At 45.3% G+C, this 15,818-nt stretch overlaps 4 protein-coding genes across 6 annotated transcripts; 2 read left to right on the top strand and 2 right to left on the bottom strand.

Annotated features, from left to right (window-relative positions):
• Positions 1-428: 428 nt before the first annotated feature.
• LOC132257064 (SAGA-associated factor 11 homolog) lies at positions 429-2,638 on the top strand. The gene is made up of 2 exons (XM_059753777.1): positions 429-981; positions 1,047-2,638. The coding sequence occupies exons 1-2, from the start codon at positions 609-611 to the stop codon at positions 1,229-1,231; spliced, it is 558 nt and encodes a 185-aa protein (XP_059609760.1). The 5' UTR covers positions 429-608; the 3' UTR covers positions 1,232-2,638.
• Positions 2,639-2,648: 10 nt separating this feature from the next.
• Positions 2,649-5,100, bottom strand: LOC132257052 (uncharacterized). Of its 2 annotated transcripts, none has more exons than XM_059753755.1 (3): positions 4,448-5,100; positions 3,156-3,462; positions 2,649-3,089 (listed from the first exon to the last, which is right to left on the bottom strand). In XM_059753755.1, exons 1-3 carry the CDS (start codon positions 4,560-4,562, stop codon positions 2,663-2,665), a joined length of 849 nt encoding a protein of 282 aa, XP_059609738.1. In that variant the 5' UTR covers positions 4,563-5,100; the 3' UTR covers positions 2,649-2,662. The 2 variants fall into 2 exon arrangements, with proteins under 2 accessions (XP_059609738.1, XP_059609747.1); XM_059753764.1 differs by lacking the exon at positions 4,448-5,100 and adding an exon at positions 3,528-4,350.
• Positions 5,101-5,378: 278 nt separating this feature from the next.
• LOC132260295 (probable Rho GTPase-activating protein CG5521) lies at positions 5,379-13,963 on the bottom strand. Its single transcript, XM_059758324.1, has 7 exons — positions 13,424-13,963; positions 11,971-12,081; positions 11,866-11,883; positions 11,616-11,787; positions 6,533-11,560; positions 6,273-6,466; positions 5,379-6,213 (listed from the first exon to the last, which is right to left on the bottom strand). The coding sequence occupies exons 1-7, from the start codon at positions 13,527-13,529 to the stop codon at positions 6,002-6,004; spliced, it is 5,841 nt and encodes a 1,946-aa protein (XP_059614307.1). The 5' UTR covers positions 13,530-13,963; the 3' UTR covers positions 5,379-6,001.
• A 312-nt stretch (positions 13,964-14,275) lies between these two features.
• Positions 14,276-15,805, top strand: LOC132260283 (uncharacterized). 2 transcript variants are annotated; one of them, XM_059758303.1, is made up of 3 exons: positions 14,276-14,579; positions 15,242-15,338; positions 15,405-15,805. In XM_059758303.1, exons 1-3 carry the CDS (start codon positions 14,460-14,462, stop codon positions 15,776-15,778), a joined length of 591 nt encoding a protein of 196 aa, XP_059614286.1. In that variant the 5' UTR covers positions 14,276-14,459; the 3' UTR covers positions 15,779-15,805. The 2 variants fall into 2 exon arrangements, with proteins under 2 accessions (XP_059614286.1, XP_059614294.1); XM_059758311.1 differs by lacking the exon at positions 14,276-14,579 and adding an exon at positions 14,605-15,015.
• Positions 15,806-15,818: the final 13 nt, after the last annotated feature.

Consider the following 15,818-nt stretch of genomic DNA (forward strand, 5'->3'; position numbering starts at 1 on the left):
TTAAATTCACAGAAAATATTGCAATCACACGCAATAACTTTTGTCTTCTGTTTTCGCTGTCTGACAATGACAAAAACTACAGGTGAAGCCTCACAAGCTTGTTGCCACGTTGAGATTCTTAGAGCAAAACAATGAAGATCAACAGTAATTAAAAGCACGAGAGTATCCTTACTTCCTACGCAGAGATAAGACGTTGATAAATAACAGAGGATGCGATAGATATCTTGTCTTGCAGAATAGTATTTCTTTACCTTATTGGGCCAACCAATTCTGCACACTTTCAATAACTGCGACTTTGAGGAACTGGACGAGCGAACAGCTGTCCACCAGCGCCAACGGGAATTTGGGTGAAGTTGTTCTACGTCCGTTCGGCCGGCGATCGGTTCCTCGACGCCGTATGACAGTTTGAGTTGTCAGTCACATAACCTCAAAAGCCGTACAGTGCATTTGTTTTTCTGCAGGGTCTTCTAGATAGATGATAAATCGCCCTGTTTTGCACTCAATACCCACCTAAGCGGTCTCCAGAGGTGACCAGCCCGCGCCCTCTACACACATTATTGCTTCAGCGAGGACTGGTGCGCAGGAAAAGGCTTCCGCGAGGTGTCTGGATGCTCACAAGAATGAGCAGTGACTCTCATCTGTTTCACGAATATGCCAACGAAACCGAGCTAATAGGCGAATTTAGGAAATGCATGCTGGACGAGGACAATGTGGAGAAGGTCAGCAACTACCTGTACAACTCCCTGATCGAGGACGCTATCCTGGGTGTGGTTCTGGAGGTGCACTGCGATGTGCGAACGGGAGTCTCGGCGGCCCTCGAGGGACAGCCGGAGGACACGAAACCCTATGCTTTAATTGACTTACCGGATATTGATGTGTTTGGCGCGGCGAATGCCAAGAAAGCGATTGATTGTACATGCCCCAACTGTGATAGATCTGTGGCCGCCTCCAGGTTCGCACCGCATCTCGAGAAGTGCATGGGTGAGTTGGTCTCGGAACACTGTGACCGTGCAAATGCTTTACGGAGTCCGTTTTGCACTTTGCAGGAATGGGTAGGAACTCGTCGAGGATCGCCAGCCGGCGGATAGCCAGCACAAGAGGAACGAGTGAACTGTTCGGCACTGGAATCAGTGATGATGAGGACGATGCCGATTGGTCAGGCGAGAAGCGAAAGAAGAAGTTCCAGCCCGTCCGAACAAATGGCACTAAGAAAAATGGGAAGACCTCTTGAAAATAGGGGAAGGCTTCATCCTCCAAATTGTCCTAGGAGGATTTTATTTAGCATAATTCTTTCTCAGGTATGACACATTATTTAAAGAGCGACAGAGCCATTCACATTCGAGAGGTTTCCGTCTGGACGAATTGGACTGAGTCTCTTCTCTTCCTTCTTTGGGAAGATGATGAATTTTCATGCCAAGATTTCCTTCTTATATCAGCCCCACATTCAAATCCGTCTTATCACTTTCCTGTTCGACTTTTTATATTATTATTATTATTCAAAATACCCAATATTGTACATAGAACTATATTTTGATAGCTTTATTTTACTCTTATCACACACTCTTCACTATCGCGTGAGACAAATTTTTTTTTGTATATTTTACACCTTCCAGATAGATTACAATGTGAATATAATGGTTTAATATTTTTAATGCAAACGATATCCAGAAAAAAACGCTTCTTTTGAAAACTCTGCTGACCATTCTTTTCCCCTAACACTTGTCTTCATTCGTGGATATCACAAAGAAGCACACAATAGAATGACTAATTTCTTCAGCAATGATTTAGGCGCACTCGCAAAAATATGCTTTATCTTTCTCGCCGTCTCTCTTCTCTGTGTCTTTGTCCAAGAAATTCGTCATTCTATTTTATTTACATCTCACTAGAAATATTTACAGGATTTACTATTATAAATACATAATATCAGTATGTACAGAGATTGTAATTTCTGTAGTTCTATTGCTATAGAAAAGGAAAACAGTGTTTATTATAAAAAAAAGTATACAACATTAAATACAGATGAATCTTTCAATGAATCCCACAAGAGATTGTGTAAATATTCTGCTTCTCAGAAGTACAGTGAAAAAAAATCAATGCATATGTTATTATGCAGAATAATTGACTTAAAAAGATAATTATATTCCTATCAGGAAGGAAACACTGCAACTATGAACTCAGTGACATTCAATGTGTAATCATAATCGCGTACACAAAAAAATATATATATATAAATTCAATGGCAAATGGTGTCTAATAAAATTACAGCAATTCAATAAGTAAAAAATAATCCGTAAAAAATATCTTAAAACTGAAAAAAGAGAGTCTGAATGGATGAATGATTAGGAAGCCAAAAAAGTATCTAGATAGACATTCTGATGATGTGAAGATAAAAGAATACTGATCGGAATTGTAAATTTCTGCAGTTGGAATTTGTGTAGAGAAATTAAATTACATGCATCGTGAAGCGTTTCCAGGTGTTTTCGATCATCCTGAGAACATATTACGTGTCCCGCGGTGTAAATGTGATCTTATATATTGTAATTTAATTCTTTTTGGGAGATGCTGGAGTTGAATTTGTACTTGATTTTAATTAGTTTAACGTTTAACCAGGATAATAAATGTGAGATAAATATCAGGATATCTGTGTATCCTTCTCTTTGATTTAATCGTCGGTCTTTATGGCGCAGAGGTCGCATTTGACGTCTGGCGCGTGCTGGAGAGGACTGCTGTCCTGGATGGGATGCATGTGGACTTCGACGTGCTGAAAGTCCTTGCCAGAGATGCACCTGAAGATCAGGAAGATCACAGTGACGATCCAGAGACTGATTGTGATGTAGGACGCGATTGTGAAGATCTGGTAGAGCGTGAAGGTGGTCAATCCGTACTGATCCCCATCCAAGAGGTTCATGATGTCCTGACAGGAGGACTGCTGAGCGTCCGCAAAGTACCGAATGGAGGCAATTGAGAGCTGCTCGCACAGCTGCCTCATCTCCAGTGTCAAGTAAACACTGTGGATCATCGAGGCGATCGTCATGACGATCGAGAAGATGATGGACGGTGTCAAGATTCTCCACGGCTTCGGCAGTAATCTGTGACGAGTGAGGATTTCGGTCAACTAAAAATACAAGCGATCAATAAAGGCGGGTGGCGCTCACGTGCCGCTGCTCTTCGAGCCGTAGCCGCAGATGAGGAAGAAGGTGGCCCAGATGATGCTGAACAGGCCCATCACGACTGGCGGAAATGCCACATAGTCGCAGTACGTGCGCTGGTTGAAGTACATGGACTGCGGCTGCATCCGAAGTACCGTGGAATTGTCCAATGTGCGCATCGAGACAGCGGCGATCCGGATTTTCGTTCGCAACGGACACTGATCGCCCTGGAAGCGCTTCGTGAAGGCGTTGAACGTGAATGCCAGGGTGAAAGACAGCATCACTATCAGCACCAGCAATCCTATGACTTTGTCTGAAAATCAGAAAAATCTCTCTCACTTCCAGTTTCGCCTGAGAAACTCCACGAGAATCACCCACAAGTCCAGGGTTTGAAGCTCTTCCAGAGGAACATGCTTGTCGTGCTGCTGATTTTCTCGTATCTGTACTTATAGTGAACACTCATGCTCGCTCAGACAATTCCCATCCAAACCAACTCCACGGGGAGTGTTCAATATTGCACGGGAAGCACGCACAAAAGTTTCAGGGACTATTTTTCAGAGGAATTGCGCGCGCATTTGGCACAACAAAAGTTTCCATAGTGCGAGCATTAACGAATTCATATGATTTAAAATTCCACAGGAAGAGAGGTTTTGGGTATAAAAAACGTCCATCGGCATTTCTCAATCTCCTCATTTTCCTTCTTACATCTTCCATAAATAATTTAATTGTAAACCACCAAGGGGCTATTAATAAATGGTAAACGCTGTACAAACTTTGAATTCACCATGAGAATTTTTACTTGACTCGCTTCACTAAAATAACTCGTAAAGCTTCCAATTGCATCGATCTAAATTTCAGCAGAACTGGCAAATAGTTCAATTGGCGAATTTGCGAACTTTTATTTGTATTCTGACTATGAATTCATGCCGCGCTTATCTAACGTTTGTGGTTTGGTTCTCTGTCGAGAGAAATAAATATATGAAAGAACCGAAATACTTATAACCACTTATTTCATTTTGATCAACGCGTTTAGCTCCGCCAAAGAGGAGTGGAAGTATAAATTTAATCTCGCAACAGGTTCTGTGGCGAATTGGAACGCAATCAGCTGAGATACGGCTTATGATAGACATGGTTTGCATTTATTTTGCGAATGATGACTCCATCGTGACGAACATCACAAGAGAGGAGTGTTTATAAACAAATGATCAGATGAAAACAAAGGGGAAAGGCGAAACACACCACTTCCTCAATAGATTATGAATACACGCAGTGACGATTGCCCCTTCGTGAATACTCACAATTTTCCCTCTGCATGGCCTTTGATTTGTTGGGCACATCATCTTTCAGAATCAACGATCTGTTCTTTATGATCTCATACATTGTTCTCTCCCCGTATTTGCTCGCTGACGTCATTTCTAATGGTCTCTCGCGCGCTCCCGTATTTTGTGTGCACTTGTCCACCCACTTGGCTCACTCTTGCTCCATCCAGAGGCCGCGTTTGCCTGTATTTGCAAAGAACTTACTGCGAACCACCGCGAGAGCGTCTAGCTTTCCTCGACGTTTCCCGCCGACAGTGTAGACCCAACTAAATTTAATACACTCTATCATACTTCTTTTAAATTTATGCGTTCTCATGTGTGTTGTATAGACATTTCCAACAGACAGTAAACATTTTCAAACATTTAGTTAGTGCGCGAAGAGACACGTTTTCACATCCAATATGTAATATTGGCGGTGAAAAAAGGCGTTGATAAAATAAACAGAATCGCCACCAAAAGGAGTGCTCAGGGCGTGTGGGTGGCGGAGAAATGCCGCCGGCCCATCTGTAAAATTGGCATAAAAATACTTTTGCACATTTCATTGATACAGAGACGCGCTCGTGACCGAGTCGCTTAATTACATTCTCTCGTCCGTCGGGAGGCATTTTCACACGACAGACAATTCGAGAAATCCCACGAGAATCCATCAATAAATTGCCAAGGGAAGAGCAGGCACGCGATGTAAAGATTTTTCTTGGCACCAGGAAAATAGTGACTAAAGAACTCAGCATTTTTTCCTCAACAATTCTCTTACACATTTTTTTTTTGTGTGTGAATGTTGTAAATTTATTGGCGTGAAGAAACCTATCTCAAAATGTGGGATTAGCATACCTCTTCACTTCCACTGATGCTCCTTGGTTATTTCTCATCCTGTGCCAGAAAGAAGCAATAAATGAACTCCACTGTGAAATACTTCATCAGTTTAATAGAGATTTTATTTAAGCTGTAACATTTATCTGTTTGCTTCGATATAGAAACTGTATCTCGACAAACTTAAATACTGGACGAAAGAACTAAGTTTTAAATTACATGTAATACTCTGTGTCCATTAATTGGGAGAGAACGGATAATTTTTCTTCATTCAATGAATTAGTACAGATGTGAGTGAAATAAAATAAAACATGCAGTAAAGCTTCCATTAAAAATAAATAAAATATAAACGAATAAATCTTATGAGAAATACAATATTTTTAAACAAGTCCATGTGTGATTCTTACAATTTATTAATAACTTTCATTTGGAATATTTAATTGATCGTTTAGATTTTCCCTCACTTTGCATCGGAGTCTGCGCGTGTGTGTGTGTATTGTGTGTATAAGAAATGCCACCTTTTCGCACTACATCATATCTCAGTAGATAACAAGAAATAGAATTGTTTTAATTTCCAATATAGACACCTAGATTGACCATTACGCCTAGAGAAGTGTAAATCCCCATGCATTGTTACCATTAGTTAAGTCTTTACTTGGGAGAGAACGAGTGTTGAGAAAGAATACGTTAATTCATTTGTGATTATAGCTCTTACTGTTTTTTTTACTTAAACTTTCTACCCGGCAGCGTCGGACTGTCCGGCGGCGTGCTCTGCTGATGGTGATGCTGGATCGACGCCTTCTTCATGCCACCCTTGAAGGGATGCGGAATCTTCCGGAGAGGCCGCGGTGAGGGATTCTCCGCTGATCCACTGCTCATTGCACTCTGTTGACTATTCGACTCTCGGGCGCCAATGTCCAAGTGTTGCATCCAAGCTGAAAGACAACACAATCATTCTCATCACAGTTCCCAAACAAGTGACTGAGAAACTCACTTTTTGACCCTGTCTTCTGGTGATCAATCAAGGCCGCGGCCAGAGGAGCACTTCCCGTATTCCCGGATGATGTTGTTGAGGGATAGGTCGCAGATTGAATAGGCAAAAAGACGCGACTGGCGAATTCCTCAAAAGTCGTATTCTCCTTATGTCTCGACGACACTGTTTCCAAAGATCGATGTCTCTCCTCGTAGCTGAAAAGCAAATCGAAAGACTCTCAATCAAAAAACCATAAATATCGCGCACTAATAGAAACTCACAATTGCTGGTAGAAATTGAGCGAAGTCCTCTTGGCTCGACTGGCGTTGATTGCCGTCGCGCGCACGAGAGTGGCCAAGCAAGCTCCGCCGACCACTGCCTCATCCCAAATGGGCCCAAACCAGGGCACATCAGCCTTGCGATTCACCGTCACGCGGAACAGTCCACTCCTCAGCGGATACACCACGATGAGGACATCGCAGAACTCTGTCGGCAGAATGTCCCTTCGGTAGTCGCGCGAGTGTTCGCTCCACACGATGTGCACCTCATCGTTGCCCAAGTGGCGAGTCTTGTTGAGAATGGCCTCAGGCGTGTCCGAAGGCATTCTCGTGGCCACGTGGTAGATCGCCTCGAGGAAGGGCGTGGCGTAATACGGCGCCGTGGAGCCGCATCCAGTTCTGGGCAAGCCGCCGAGAAATCCGTTGTGAGACTCCAGCTCAATTTCCCACCCGAGCGCCGACACGAACATCTCATAAGTGCTGCTGCCGCAAGTGTTCCTCAAGATACTATTCTTGTCCTCCTGACCAGATCCCACGTAGATCACGGCCATTTTGTGCGTTTCGCGACACTTTTGCGTATCAAGATTCCTGAGCTCTCGCAACAGTTTGTCCGTGCGAGTAAGTAGATTCGTCCTCTGCCTCTTCTCCCAACTGGCCAGGCCCAGTTGACTGAAGAGCAGACGGCAATAGTGGAAGGCGGGATCACCTCTACCCGCGGAGCTCACGCTCTCCTCCAGGGTGTCATCAGTGAAGCTATCGAACTGGCTTATTTGGGAGATATTGCACGCATTGAGAGCCGAACTGAAGCTACTGTGTCTCGCCACATAGTCCTGCTCCATGTTCTTCTGATTCAGAATTATCGAGATTGCCTGGGTCTCCACGTTGTTGCCCAGCGGAGTGGGACCGGCAGTGTTGAGAGGTGTTCTCCCAACATCGAGACACTCGGGACTCGTGTGTCCAATGTACTGCAGCAAGTCATCCAGCTGATCCAGATCAGGCTCCAAATCACCCGCCACCGGCAGCTGACCCGGCGGACGATGTCTCAAAGTGTGCCTCACAGGCGGCAGAGGCATTCCCACAATTGATGTCATAGGATCCAGGGACACCATGAAGTTCTTCCCGATGCTGAATGCTCTGGTGTGCAGAGACGCTCCAGAAGTCGTACTCACTTGATCTGATAACTTCAAAGTCGAGCCATGCATCAATCTCGGCTCCCTGTACAGAACCGAAGCGTCCCAGCACGCTTTGCCATTTATGTCGCGCAACAGCAGACGCACCTGGCGATCAGCCGTCACCAAGCCCGCTGTGATCCCACCTCCGGGAAGCTTAAGAGTGGGCAACTCCACGAAACTGGCAACCAGATTCTTGTTGAGCATGAACAACTGCAAATTAGGCGCACTCAGCACTTGAGGAGTTCCCAGGTCGACAGAATCTCTTGCATGAACACTATTTGTGGCCGTCTGAATAGCCATCAGGTTGAGATCATCCTGCTCATCCACCATCGAACTCAAGCGCGAAGCTCCGATCCCAATAGGAAAGTGTCCCAAGTTGGTGACTAAATGCATCGCCACCGTCTTGGCACACAGTCTGATGGTGAACAAGCAGTTCTGCGTGGTCTCCGTGGTTTGGTAGTTTGGCTCATTGGTCAGTTGCTCCCTTGCGTCGTCCACATTGATTGTCATATCAAAGTCCTCATCGGCCGTGAAGAGTTTCACACGATCGAACTTCGTTCCCGTCGCTATATGATGCAGCACTCTAAGTACATTCAAGATCAACGTGTTTCCTGACTCCGAATTCGATGCTTCTTGTAGGATTTTCACCGGAGTCTGCATGCAAAACTCCCCTATGCACAGCAGCAGAGAGTTTATCACGACCTTGTCACTTTCCTTGGGATGACTGGTGTTCTGAATCTCGAGAGCGATGCACAAAGCATTGATAATCATCTGTGGGAGTCTTTCAATCTTGGCCAGATATCTGCCCTTCTCGGCACACAATCTCAATGTTTCCGATGCAATTCTCGCGATTGTTCGATTCTTAAATTGGAGCGCTTGCAGAATAATCTGCACAGCTTCCGTAATCCTGGGATTCACCACCGTTTGCTTATCACTTCGTTGCGAATGTTGGGATGGAATTTGCTGTGTGAATCCAGTGCCGGTGTAGAAAGCCGAGTAGTTGGATAGATTCTGCACAATCCATTGCCCAAGCGATGCTATTGCAATGCAGCGAGCCTTGGAAGTGGGCTCACGGCGAGCGCATCGCATCACAACATTGAGCACGTGCTCCTGGAGATCGGGACACTCCATCAAGTCCACATGAGGCCCTGAAGGGTTGAGCACTGGTTTCGGGAGGGAAGTTCGCGGGAAACACAACAGCGATCCCAAAAGTCCAGCTACTTCAGACCGAGGAGCATGACTTCCACAGTTCGATGAAGTTATCAACACTGTGGAGGCGTGAACCAAATCCAGCAGGAGGAGAGTGTGACCCGGCAGCAGGAGACTGAGGAATCGTGATCCACCTAGGAAACGAAGAGCAGTGTAGGCCAGATCGCGATCAACACCCGTGAGGGCCTGATGGAGAGCACTGTAGAATAGAGGCAACTGGTCCATTCCGTTCAACTGGGAGTTTTTGGCCATTATGCAGAGAAGTTGCAGGGCGCAAATTTTCCCCTCGCGATACTGCGAATCCAGGGCTAGAGCTCCGAAACACCATGGCGCAATGAGACCAATAGGAGGAACTAGAGTGGGTGGTATCGGTGTAGTTTGATTGTCATTCGAGATGCCCTGATTGAGGCGAATCTTGATCAGACTCGATGTCATCTCCACCAAGTGCCTGAAGATCTGCGCATGCAGCTTGGGGCTCTGAATCTGATTCACATTCCCAAGAGCGCCCAACATGCGCTTCCACATGATTGCCGCCACATCTGGGAGCCATCCTCTCGCTGATCCCCCAGCCAGAATAGATCTCCTGTCGATGGAGACATTCCCGTCCTCCTGGGTGTCAATGCTGCTCGAATCGCCTGTCATCATGTCAATCTGCAGCGGTGAATCCTTAATGGAACCACCCTCTATTCCGCTGGACGCTGTCGGAGAAGGACTGCGAGAATCGTGACGACTGTCATCACCTCTCGCGACCTCACCAGTTGGTCGAATGGAGTCCAGCGACAGAGCGCGTCTCAGGGTGTTGGATTCACCGCCACTTTGACTGGATCGGGATGTGTTGAGAGCTTCTGAGCTAATACTTAGATTGGTTGGAGTGTTGGAAAGCATGCGATTCAGAGAGTGCTCCACATTCACGGGCAGGGCCGGCACTTTGTGATGCTTTAAGCGTTTCCGGCTCCGAAGGCGCTTCGTAGGCGCCAAACTTCCTTCGCTGTAGCTCCGATTGAGAGCTGGCGTGCCTGGGATGCTTCTCGCCTGACTTCCCACGTCTCTTGCCGCCTGTCCATTAGTCACTTCTTGGTCCTGCTTCGATGAACTGGGCGTTATCTGCCCCTCAGACACTATATGATGATCCGTTTGCTGCCAAATGGACACTCCGCGCCTCCTCTTGCCCTTGTTCTCCGCCAAACGGTCCAGAGGCAAATCCTGCAGATTGAGATTGTACACTTGGCGTGCTAAAACCCTAGTTAAGGTCTGCATAGTCTTGTCCCATTCAATTATGAGTTCCTCTCTGTGCGTGAGAGAAGAGAGCACAGACAGAAACTTCTCCCAAAGAGCCGTGTTAACATGGACATTCGTGTGTGCCCTGATCCAAGTGACAATTAGGGTTTGGAAGATGGGTTGAGCCAGTCTTCCGCCGAGGGTGTTCTTCTTGGAACTGGACACATTATCGCTCAGAATAACCGACGTAATCTGCAGTAGGACCAGCAACAGTTGCTCCCAACTTCTCCCATCCATTCTCGTGTTCATCACCATTGTCCGGTAGATGTTGAGGACTCTCTTGCAAATGTCCGTCTGCTCATCGAGGGCGGTTGTTGTGATATCCCGCGATTTTGACTGGAAGATGATATTGAGCTGCTCCGTGTGGATCATGAAGACATTGGATGCATGCGTGACAAACACCTGCAAGACATTCTGGAGTCCCGCCCGAATGATCAGGTTCTCCTTGTAGATAGCACCTATGTAGGAGTCCGTGCGAAGTCTCTGGTTTCTGTGACTCTTCTCCACACCATGACATCCATCCTCCGACGGTTCGAGCAGGAAAGGCGGCGGCGTATTGCTCATCCAATCTCTATAGACAGCTATAGCGATTTTGATTGCCTCAATCTGAGCTTTGGACGAGTAACCCAGCAGAAATGCCTGTCTGTACACCTCGTGGACAAAATTCACCGTCTCACGTGTCGAATACAACACATCTCTCACTAATTGTGCCTGGGAGAAACCCATTTGGCGCAAATTCCACAGCAAACTCGCATTCTCCCCGACATCTTCCTCCATTGTGAATTGGTCCATCCTATTGTGTGCACCTTTCTCATGTGTGAACCGTGACATCCAGTTGATCAACACCACAACACACGAGCTCATCACCTCTTCGCGTCGACTCACTGTTCGCATGGTGGGCAAGTCCAATTTGGGCTCGTAAATCGATGTTGTGTGATCGAAACTGGGACAGAAGACAGGCAGATAAACTTCCTGAAATCTGCTCAGCAGGAAATGGAAGCTCCTCATGTGTCTCTGCGGTGTGTTATCGCGCCACTTTATACACCCTGTGGCTTGCACCATGCAGTCTAGGAGCACTTCCAGGCCGTCCTTAGGATCAGGAGCCGCCGTGCGCTCATTGGATCCGGGCGGCAAAAGTGGTGAGATCTCAGGACTTCTCACTGGATGGATTCCAGTGTCGTGAAACACAGATGTTCCCATTTCCAATTTCATGTTAGGATGATTGAGAATATCCGTGCCGGCATATTCGGTGTCCAGATTCAGACCGGCGCCCTTCTGGGGAATACTCAATCCCGGCACCAAATCCGCAAACATCGTGTGAACCAAAGGCGGTGCATTTTCACCCATTGCCTGGTACCACAGCAAGAAATACCTGCGAGAAATCGTATGTTTATAGAGCTTCTCCTAATCCCTTCGGCAATACGAACCTCACTCCCTCCCGCCTCAGCTTTGCGCTGTTTCCGGGATGCAGCAATTTGTTCATAATCCTCCCCAGCGAGTGGCATTGCCATCGCTTCGCTATGAGCTCCGGCAGCAGACATAGGATTTTCCCGAGAAGCCATAGAGAACCGTCCAACTCTTCTCGGTGCGCCTTGTGAACTGCCAGGAAGAAACACGGAAAATGTAATAAAGTATGCATATTTAGAACGACACACTAATGTATTTGCCATCATTTACCAATATGAAATGAGAGCTCTGCGGGGGCAGCATTGAAAGTGAATTCATTACTTGTCTTGTAAAAAAACCAACACAACACGTTCCAATGCAAATCTCAAAACTCACCTCTTTGTTTCAAATTCGACTCAGCCTGGATGAAGGTATCGTATAGCACATAATACACGTGACTGTAATTGGATTCAAACAGGGATTTTGCCTCCTCCAAGTCCACATGATCTGAAAAAAGCCAAACAACAAAAAATTAGTCAATCAAACAAATTTACATACACTGATTCATTCATATTAGGTTCCACTGAGCAATTTTTATGGACTTCATCAACATTTCCACCCAACTTTCTACACACAAAATAAAACAGCCTCTCAATTTTGCATTTTATCTATTTCTAACAGAGCATGTAATATGAAGTTACATAAATCTTCCTTTCTGCATATTTTTGCAAATTTATCCAATTGCTGATGAATCACATTGCTTTCATTGCCTATGATTCACATTCGCCTGCGGAGAGAGCGTTTAAGAATGAGAAGGAAAATTAAATAACGCTTAGTGACATCATATTCAACCACATAGGTCAGAAATTTACAGTTTTAATTGGGGTCTTTTAAAGGAAAAATATGAAAATTTTCAAGATCAGCAAATTTCATGGACAACGGTATTCTATCTTGGTAATTATGTGAAGAGTGGCGTCAGGTTTAAACTAGTTTGACATTCTTTTCAATCAACATTACGAAATTACGTGATTTATTACAACTGCCTTTATCTTTATGTGATTATGTTCACCATGTGATTAGGCAAGGTCGCAAAACTCTAACAAATATTGACACAATAACAATGTTCTGTGATTTTGCGTGAGGAAAGCACCGCCCACTCGTAAACCCCTCCCATTTATTATTAAGAGACATTGAAAAACACACTAAATTATCATATTCATTTCCGTAGACAATAATAAATAAATGAAGTTCCTTTTACACCAGCAAAATACGATTTTTTTAAGATATTCGTTCAGTGTTTCTGTACCTAATCACTTTATCAATCAACAATCATTGTTAAAGGCCTTGAATTCTCTTCCCAGCTGATTCATTGGAATAGGTCACGCTTCAATACAGTCTGTTGTAATCAGATGATTCGTAATTGTGTTGGACTCTCCAGCGATTTCATGCCACTTGAGAGCACCTGTAAGATTCCCATTAAATTTAGGGGAAAGTGTGTGAAGTGGGTTAAGTGGCACTCATCATCCCTCATGCGCCCCTCCTTCGCTGCCACCCGGAAGTGCTTTCGACGCTGCTCTCGAGCCGAAGCATCAGGAGCGGGCGACTTTGCTGTGGGTTGGCAGCGAAATTGCGAGGTGTGCGGCGTGTAAAATCATCAAACTGGACATTGAGGTGTTTGCTCGCCGCAATACAGCAAGAATAACAATAAAATTCACACAATTCTGCATGTGTGTTGGTCCGATTGAACACGTATTCAGAAAAAAGGTGAGAGAGAAAAATGCAAGAAGCTTCCACCTACAAATGGTGCCGCGGCACTTTGGGGCCGCGTCGTGGGGCCCCAGCTACTCACCCAGAATGGTCTTGAGGTGGCGGAGTCGCGTCTGGGAGTCCTTCTTGCAGTCCTGAATCTTCAGGGTGGACTTCTTCACGTCGGCATGGGACTTCTTCGTGAACATACTGTTGGACGTTCCGAGCCACAAAGCAGGTGCAAAGACACTCTCTCCCGCTCTAAAACACTCCGGACATACTCCCAGCTACTGAGCACCGCGGCAATCTTGTGCACTCGCGTGAGTCTTCATGAAAATTCCCAGCTATTTTCCACTTTTCAAACAAAAGGCGATTGATTGGGATTGTAAAACAAACAGCAGGTACACATATTTCTTATCGCCCCTTCAGGACCTCGTCTCCGCCACTCCCCACCACAATCCCCATCTATCCAGCCTATTTGTAAATTTGCCTATGAAAATACGGGGTTTTTTGCACACTTTGAGCATCACCAAACATTAGAAAACTCTTTTTTCAACACTTTTCTCTCCATTTGGAGCACAACGCACACATATGTATACCACTTTTCGTGTAAACTGTCAAATTACACTGCCACGGCAGCCAACACTGCACTATCGATAGTTATCCAAGAAGTTTATCCAAAAGGGGCAGCCCAGTTGAAAACCGGATTTCTTGTCCATCATCGAATTGTTTATTTAGCAATTTCGGGTATATACCTTCCAATGCGAGTCTGATAATTTGCATACCTATTAATATCACTACCTCTTCTTCGTTCTTCTCGACGGCACGTGCCAGAAACACAGAAAAAATGGCAAAAGAGGCGAAAAAGGGGCAGATTCCAACGGATGCAATCTCAAAATTTAAATTCATCACAGGTCAACGACTAAAAAAATATGTATATCATTTTGGAATTCCCATGAATTTTTGCCATTCTGCTTCACATGTACGTACGTATCATTTTTACATTCACTCCATCGCCTCCATATGCGTCTCCGTGAGATTTCAAGTCAGTCGTGTCGGAGCTCTTGAGCTGTGCTTGATTGTTTGTCACTCGTTGGACTGTTTTCCTATTTACCAGTTTCCTATTTCCGTAAATTAACATGTATTTGAAGTTCTTAAGTGCTCTTGTGATCCTCTCAGCGGCTATCGTGGCCACAATCGGCCAGGATTTCGGATATCCTGGCGATATTGACGAAGACAAAGCAATGAAGAATGCACAGGTCAGACAATGTTTCCTCTTTCATATGGTCATGAGATCACTGATTATGTTCGGGTTATCGCAGAGAAATCACTTAAATGTTGATATTCTGTGAGCACACAGTGCCTATAAAAATTCTACTGACGCCGCAAAATGCGTAATTGTGTGCTAATTATTGACACCTGCTAGTTTTTGTGTTAGCTGACAAAAACACTAATTCGCGGTCAAGGATGCGGACGGAATTAAATTATACCTGGCAAATCAAAGCCTGTCATTTTCACTAAATGTATGCAAATGTATGAGTGGTTAGTCATAAAAACTGCACAGTATTTTACTGTGAATTCCAAGTATGTTTTCTCTAAACTGTCGAGTAAACTGTCCCTGAAAATTTACGTCTCTCTCTCTCTCTCTCTGTCTCTCTCTCGGGCCGATTATGTGGATGATTAATGGGCAATTTTGTAAGTTTGCTTCCAATATTATTCACAGTTTTCCCCATAAACACTTCTGAGAAAACTGTGATAACGATCCATCTCGATGAATAAAGCATCACAGGCTTTTGCTTTGCGGTTTAAGGAAAAATCTCAATTTACGGCGTCAATGCAAATGAGCATGAATTCGAAAGATGCTTCGCAAGAGATTGCAAATAACATATTGACTGAAATTCCAATTCTGACACACTTACAGAACAGAAAGCCGCTGTTTGTGCCGGGAAGGTGCAGCGACAATGAGTACCTCTACCCAGGAGATCACGCCGATGAGTGGGTGTGCGACTGCAAGCCAGGTGAGCCGTCACCGTCTAAACTGTGATTAGTGTTCCTGTCCTCACAGAACCTCTCCCTCCCCCAAGGCTTCATCTATCACCCGGACACGAGCAAGTGCTATCTGGTGTACAGACAAGGGCCCTGCCAACCCCGGCAGATGCTCGTGCTGCCCAAGGGCAAGGCGATTCCCGAGTGCGTGGAGAATCCCTGTCGCGAGGACGGAAAGGTGCGCTTCCACAACGCCTGCTACGACCTGCACAAAGCCGGTCCCTGCATTCTGCCCGAGTTGACCAATGTGGTCGACGTGAATGTGACAACACTGGAACTCCAATGCCAGAAGCTCTCCGTGGATCTGTCGAATCGCTTCAGCGACGACGAGATTAAGCAATATGAAGTTCAAGGTGAGGTGCCGGCATGCCCAAAAGGCAGCAAGCGCCAAATAAACGGCAAGTGCCAATAAGTTAGGGGATAATACGATAATTGCCCTTGCGGAATCTCTT

Source organism: Phlebotomus argentipes, unplaced genomic scaffold (genome assembly GCF_947086385.1).
Source record: "Phlebotomus argentipes unplaced genomic scaffold, Phlebotomus argentipes genome assembly contig_6, whole genome shotgun sequence".
Lineage (NCBI taxonomy): Eukaryota > Metazoa > Arthropoda > Insecta > Diptera > Psychodidae > Phlebotomus > Phlebotomus argentipes.

Excerpts from the sequence above, each read along its gene's own strand:
- LOC132257064 (XM_059753777.1), top strand. The coding sequence starts at position 609 with ATGCTCACAAGAATGAGCAGTGACTCTCATCTGTTTCACGAATATGCC. Across the intron at positions 982-1,046 it reads GCATCTCGAGAAGTGCATGG|GAATGGGTAGGAACTCGTCG; the intron begins GTGAGTTGGTCT and ends TGCACTTTGCAG.
- LOC132257052 (XM_059753755.1), bottom strand. The coding sequence starts at position 4,562 with ATGACGTCAGCGAGCAAATACGGGGAGAGAACAATGTATGAGATCATA. Across the intron at positions 3,463-4,447 it reads GGCCATGCAGAGGGAAAATT|ACAAAGTCATAGGATTGCTG; the intron begins GTGAGTATTCAC and ends TCTGATTTTCAG. Across the intron at positions 3,090-3,155 it reads GGCTCGAAGAGCAGCGGCAC|ATTACTGCCGAAGCCGTGGA; the intron begins GTGAGCGCCACC and ends CACTCGTCACAG.
- LOC132260295 (XM_059758324.1), bottom strand. The coding sequence starts at position 13,529 with ATGTTCACGAAGAAGTCCCATGCCGACGTGAAGAAGTCCACCCTGAAG. Across the intron at positions 12,082-13,423 it reads CCACCTCAAGACCATTCTGG|ATCATGTGGACTTGGAGGAG; the intron begins GTGAGTAGCTGG and ends GGCTTTTTTCAG. Across the intron at positions 11,561-11,615 it reads CTGAGGCGGGAGGGAGTGAG|GTATTTCTTGCTGTGGTACC; the intron begins GTTCGTATTGCC and ends GATTTCTCGCAG.
- LOC132260283 (XM_059758303.1), top strand. The coding sequence starts at position 14,460 with ATGTATTTGAAGTTCTTAAGTGCTCTTGTGATCCTCTCAGCGGCTATC. Across the intron at positions 14,580-15,241 it reads AAGCAATGAAGAATGCACAG|AACAGAAAGCCGCTGTTTGT; the intron begins GTCAGACAATGT and ends ACACACTTACAG. Across the intron at positions 15,339-15,404 it reads GGTGTGCGACTGCAAGCCAG|GCTTCATCTATCACCCGGAC; the intron begins GTGAGCCGTCAC and ends CCCTCCCCCAAG.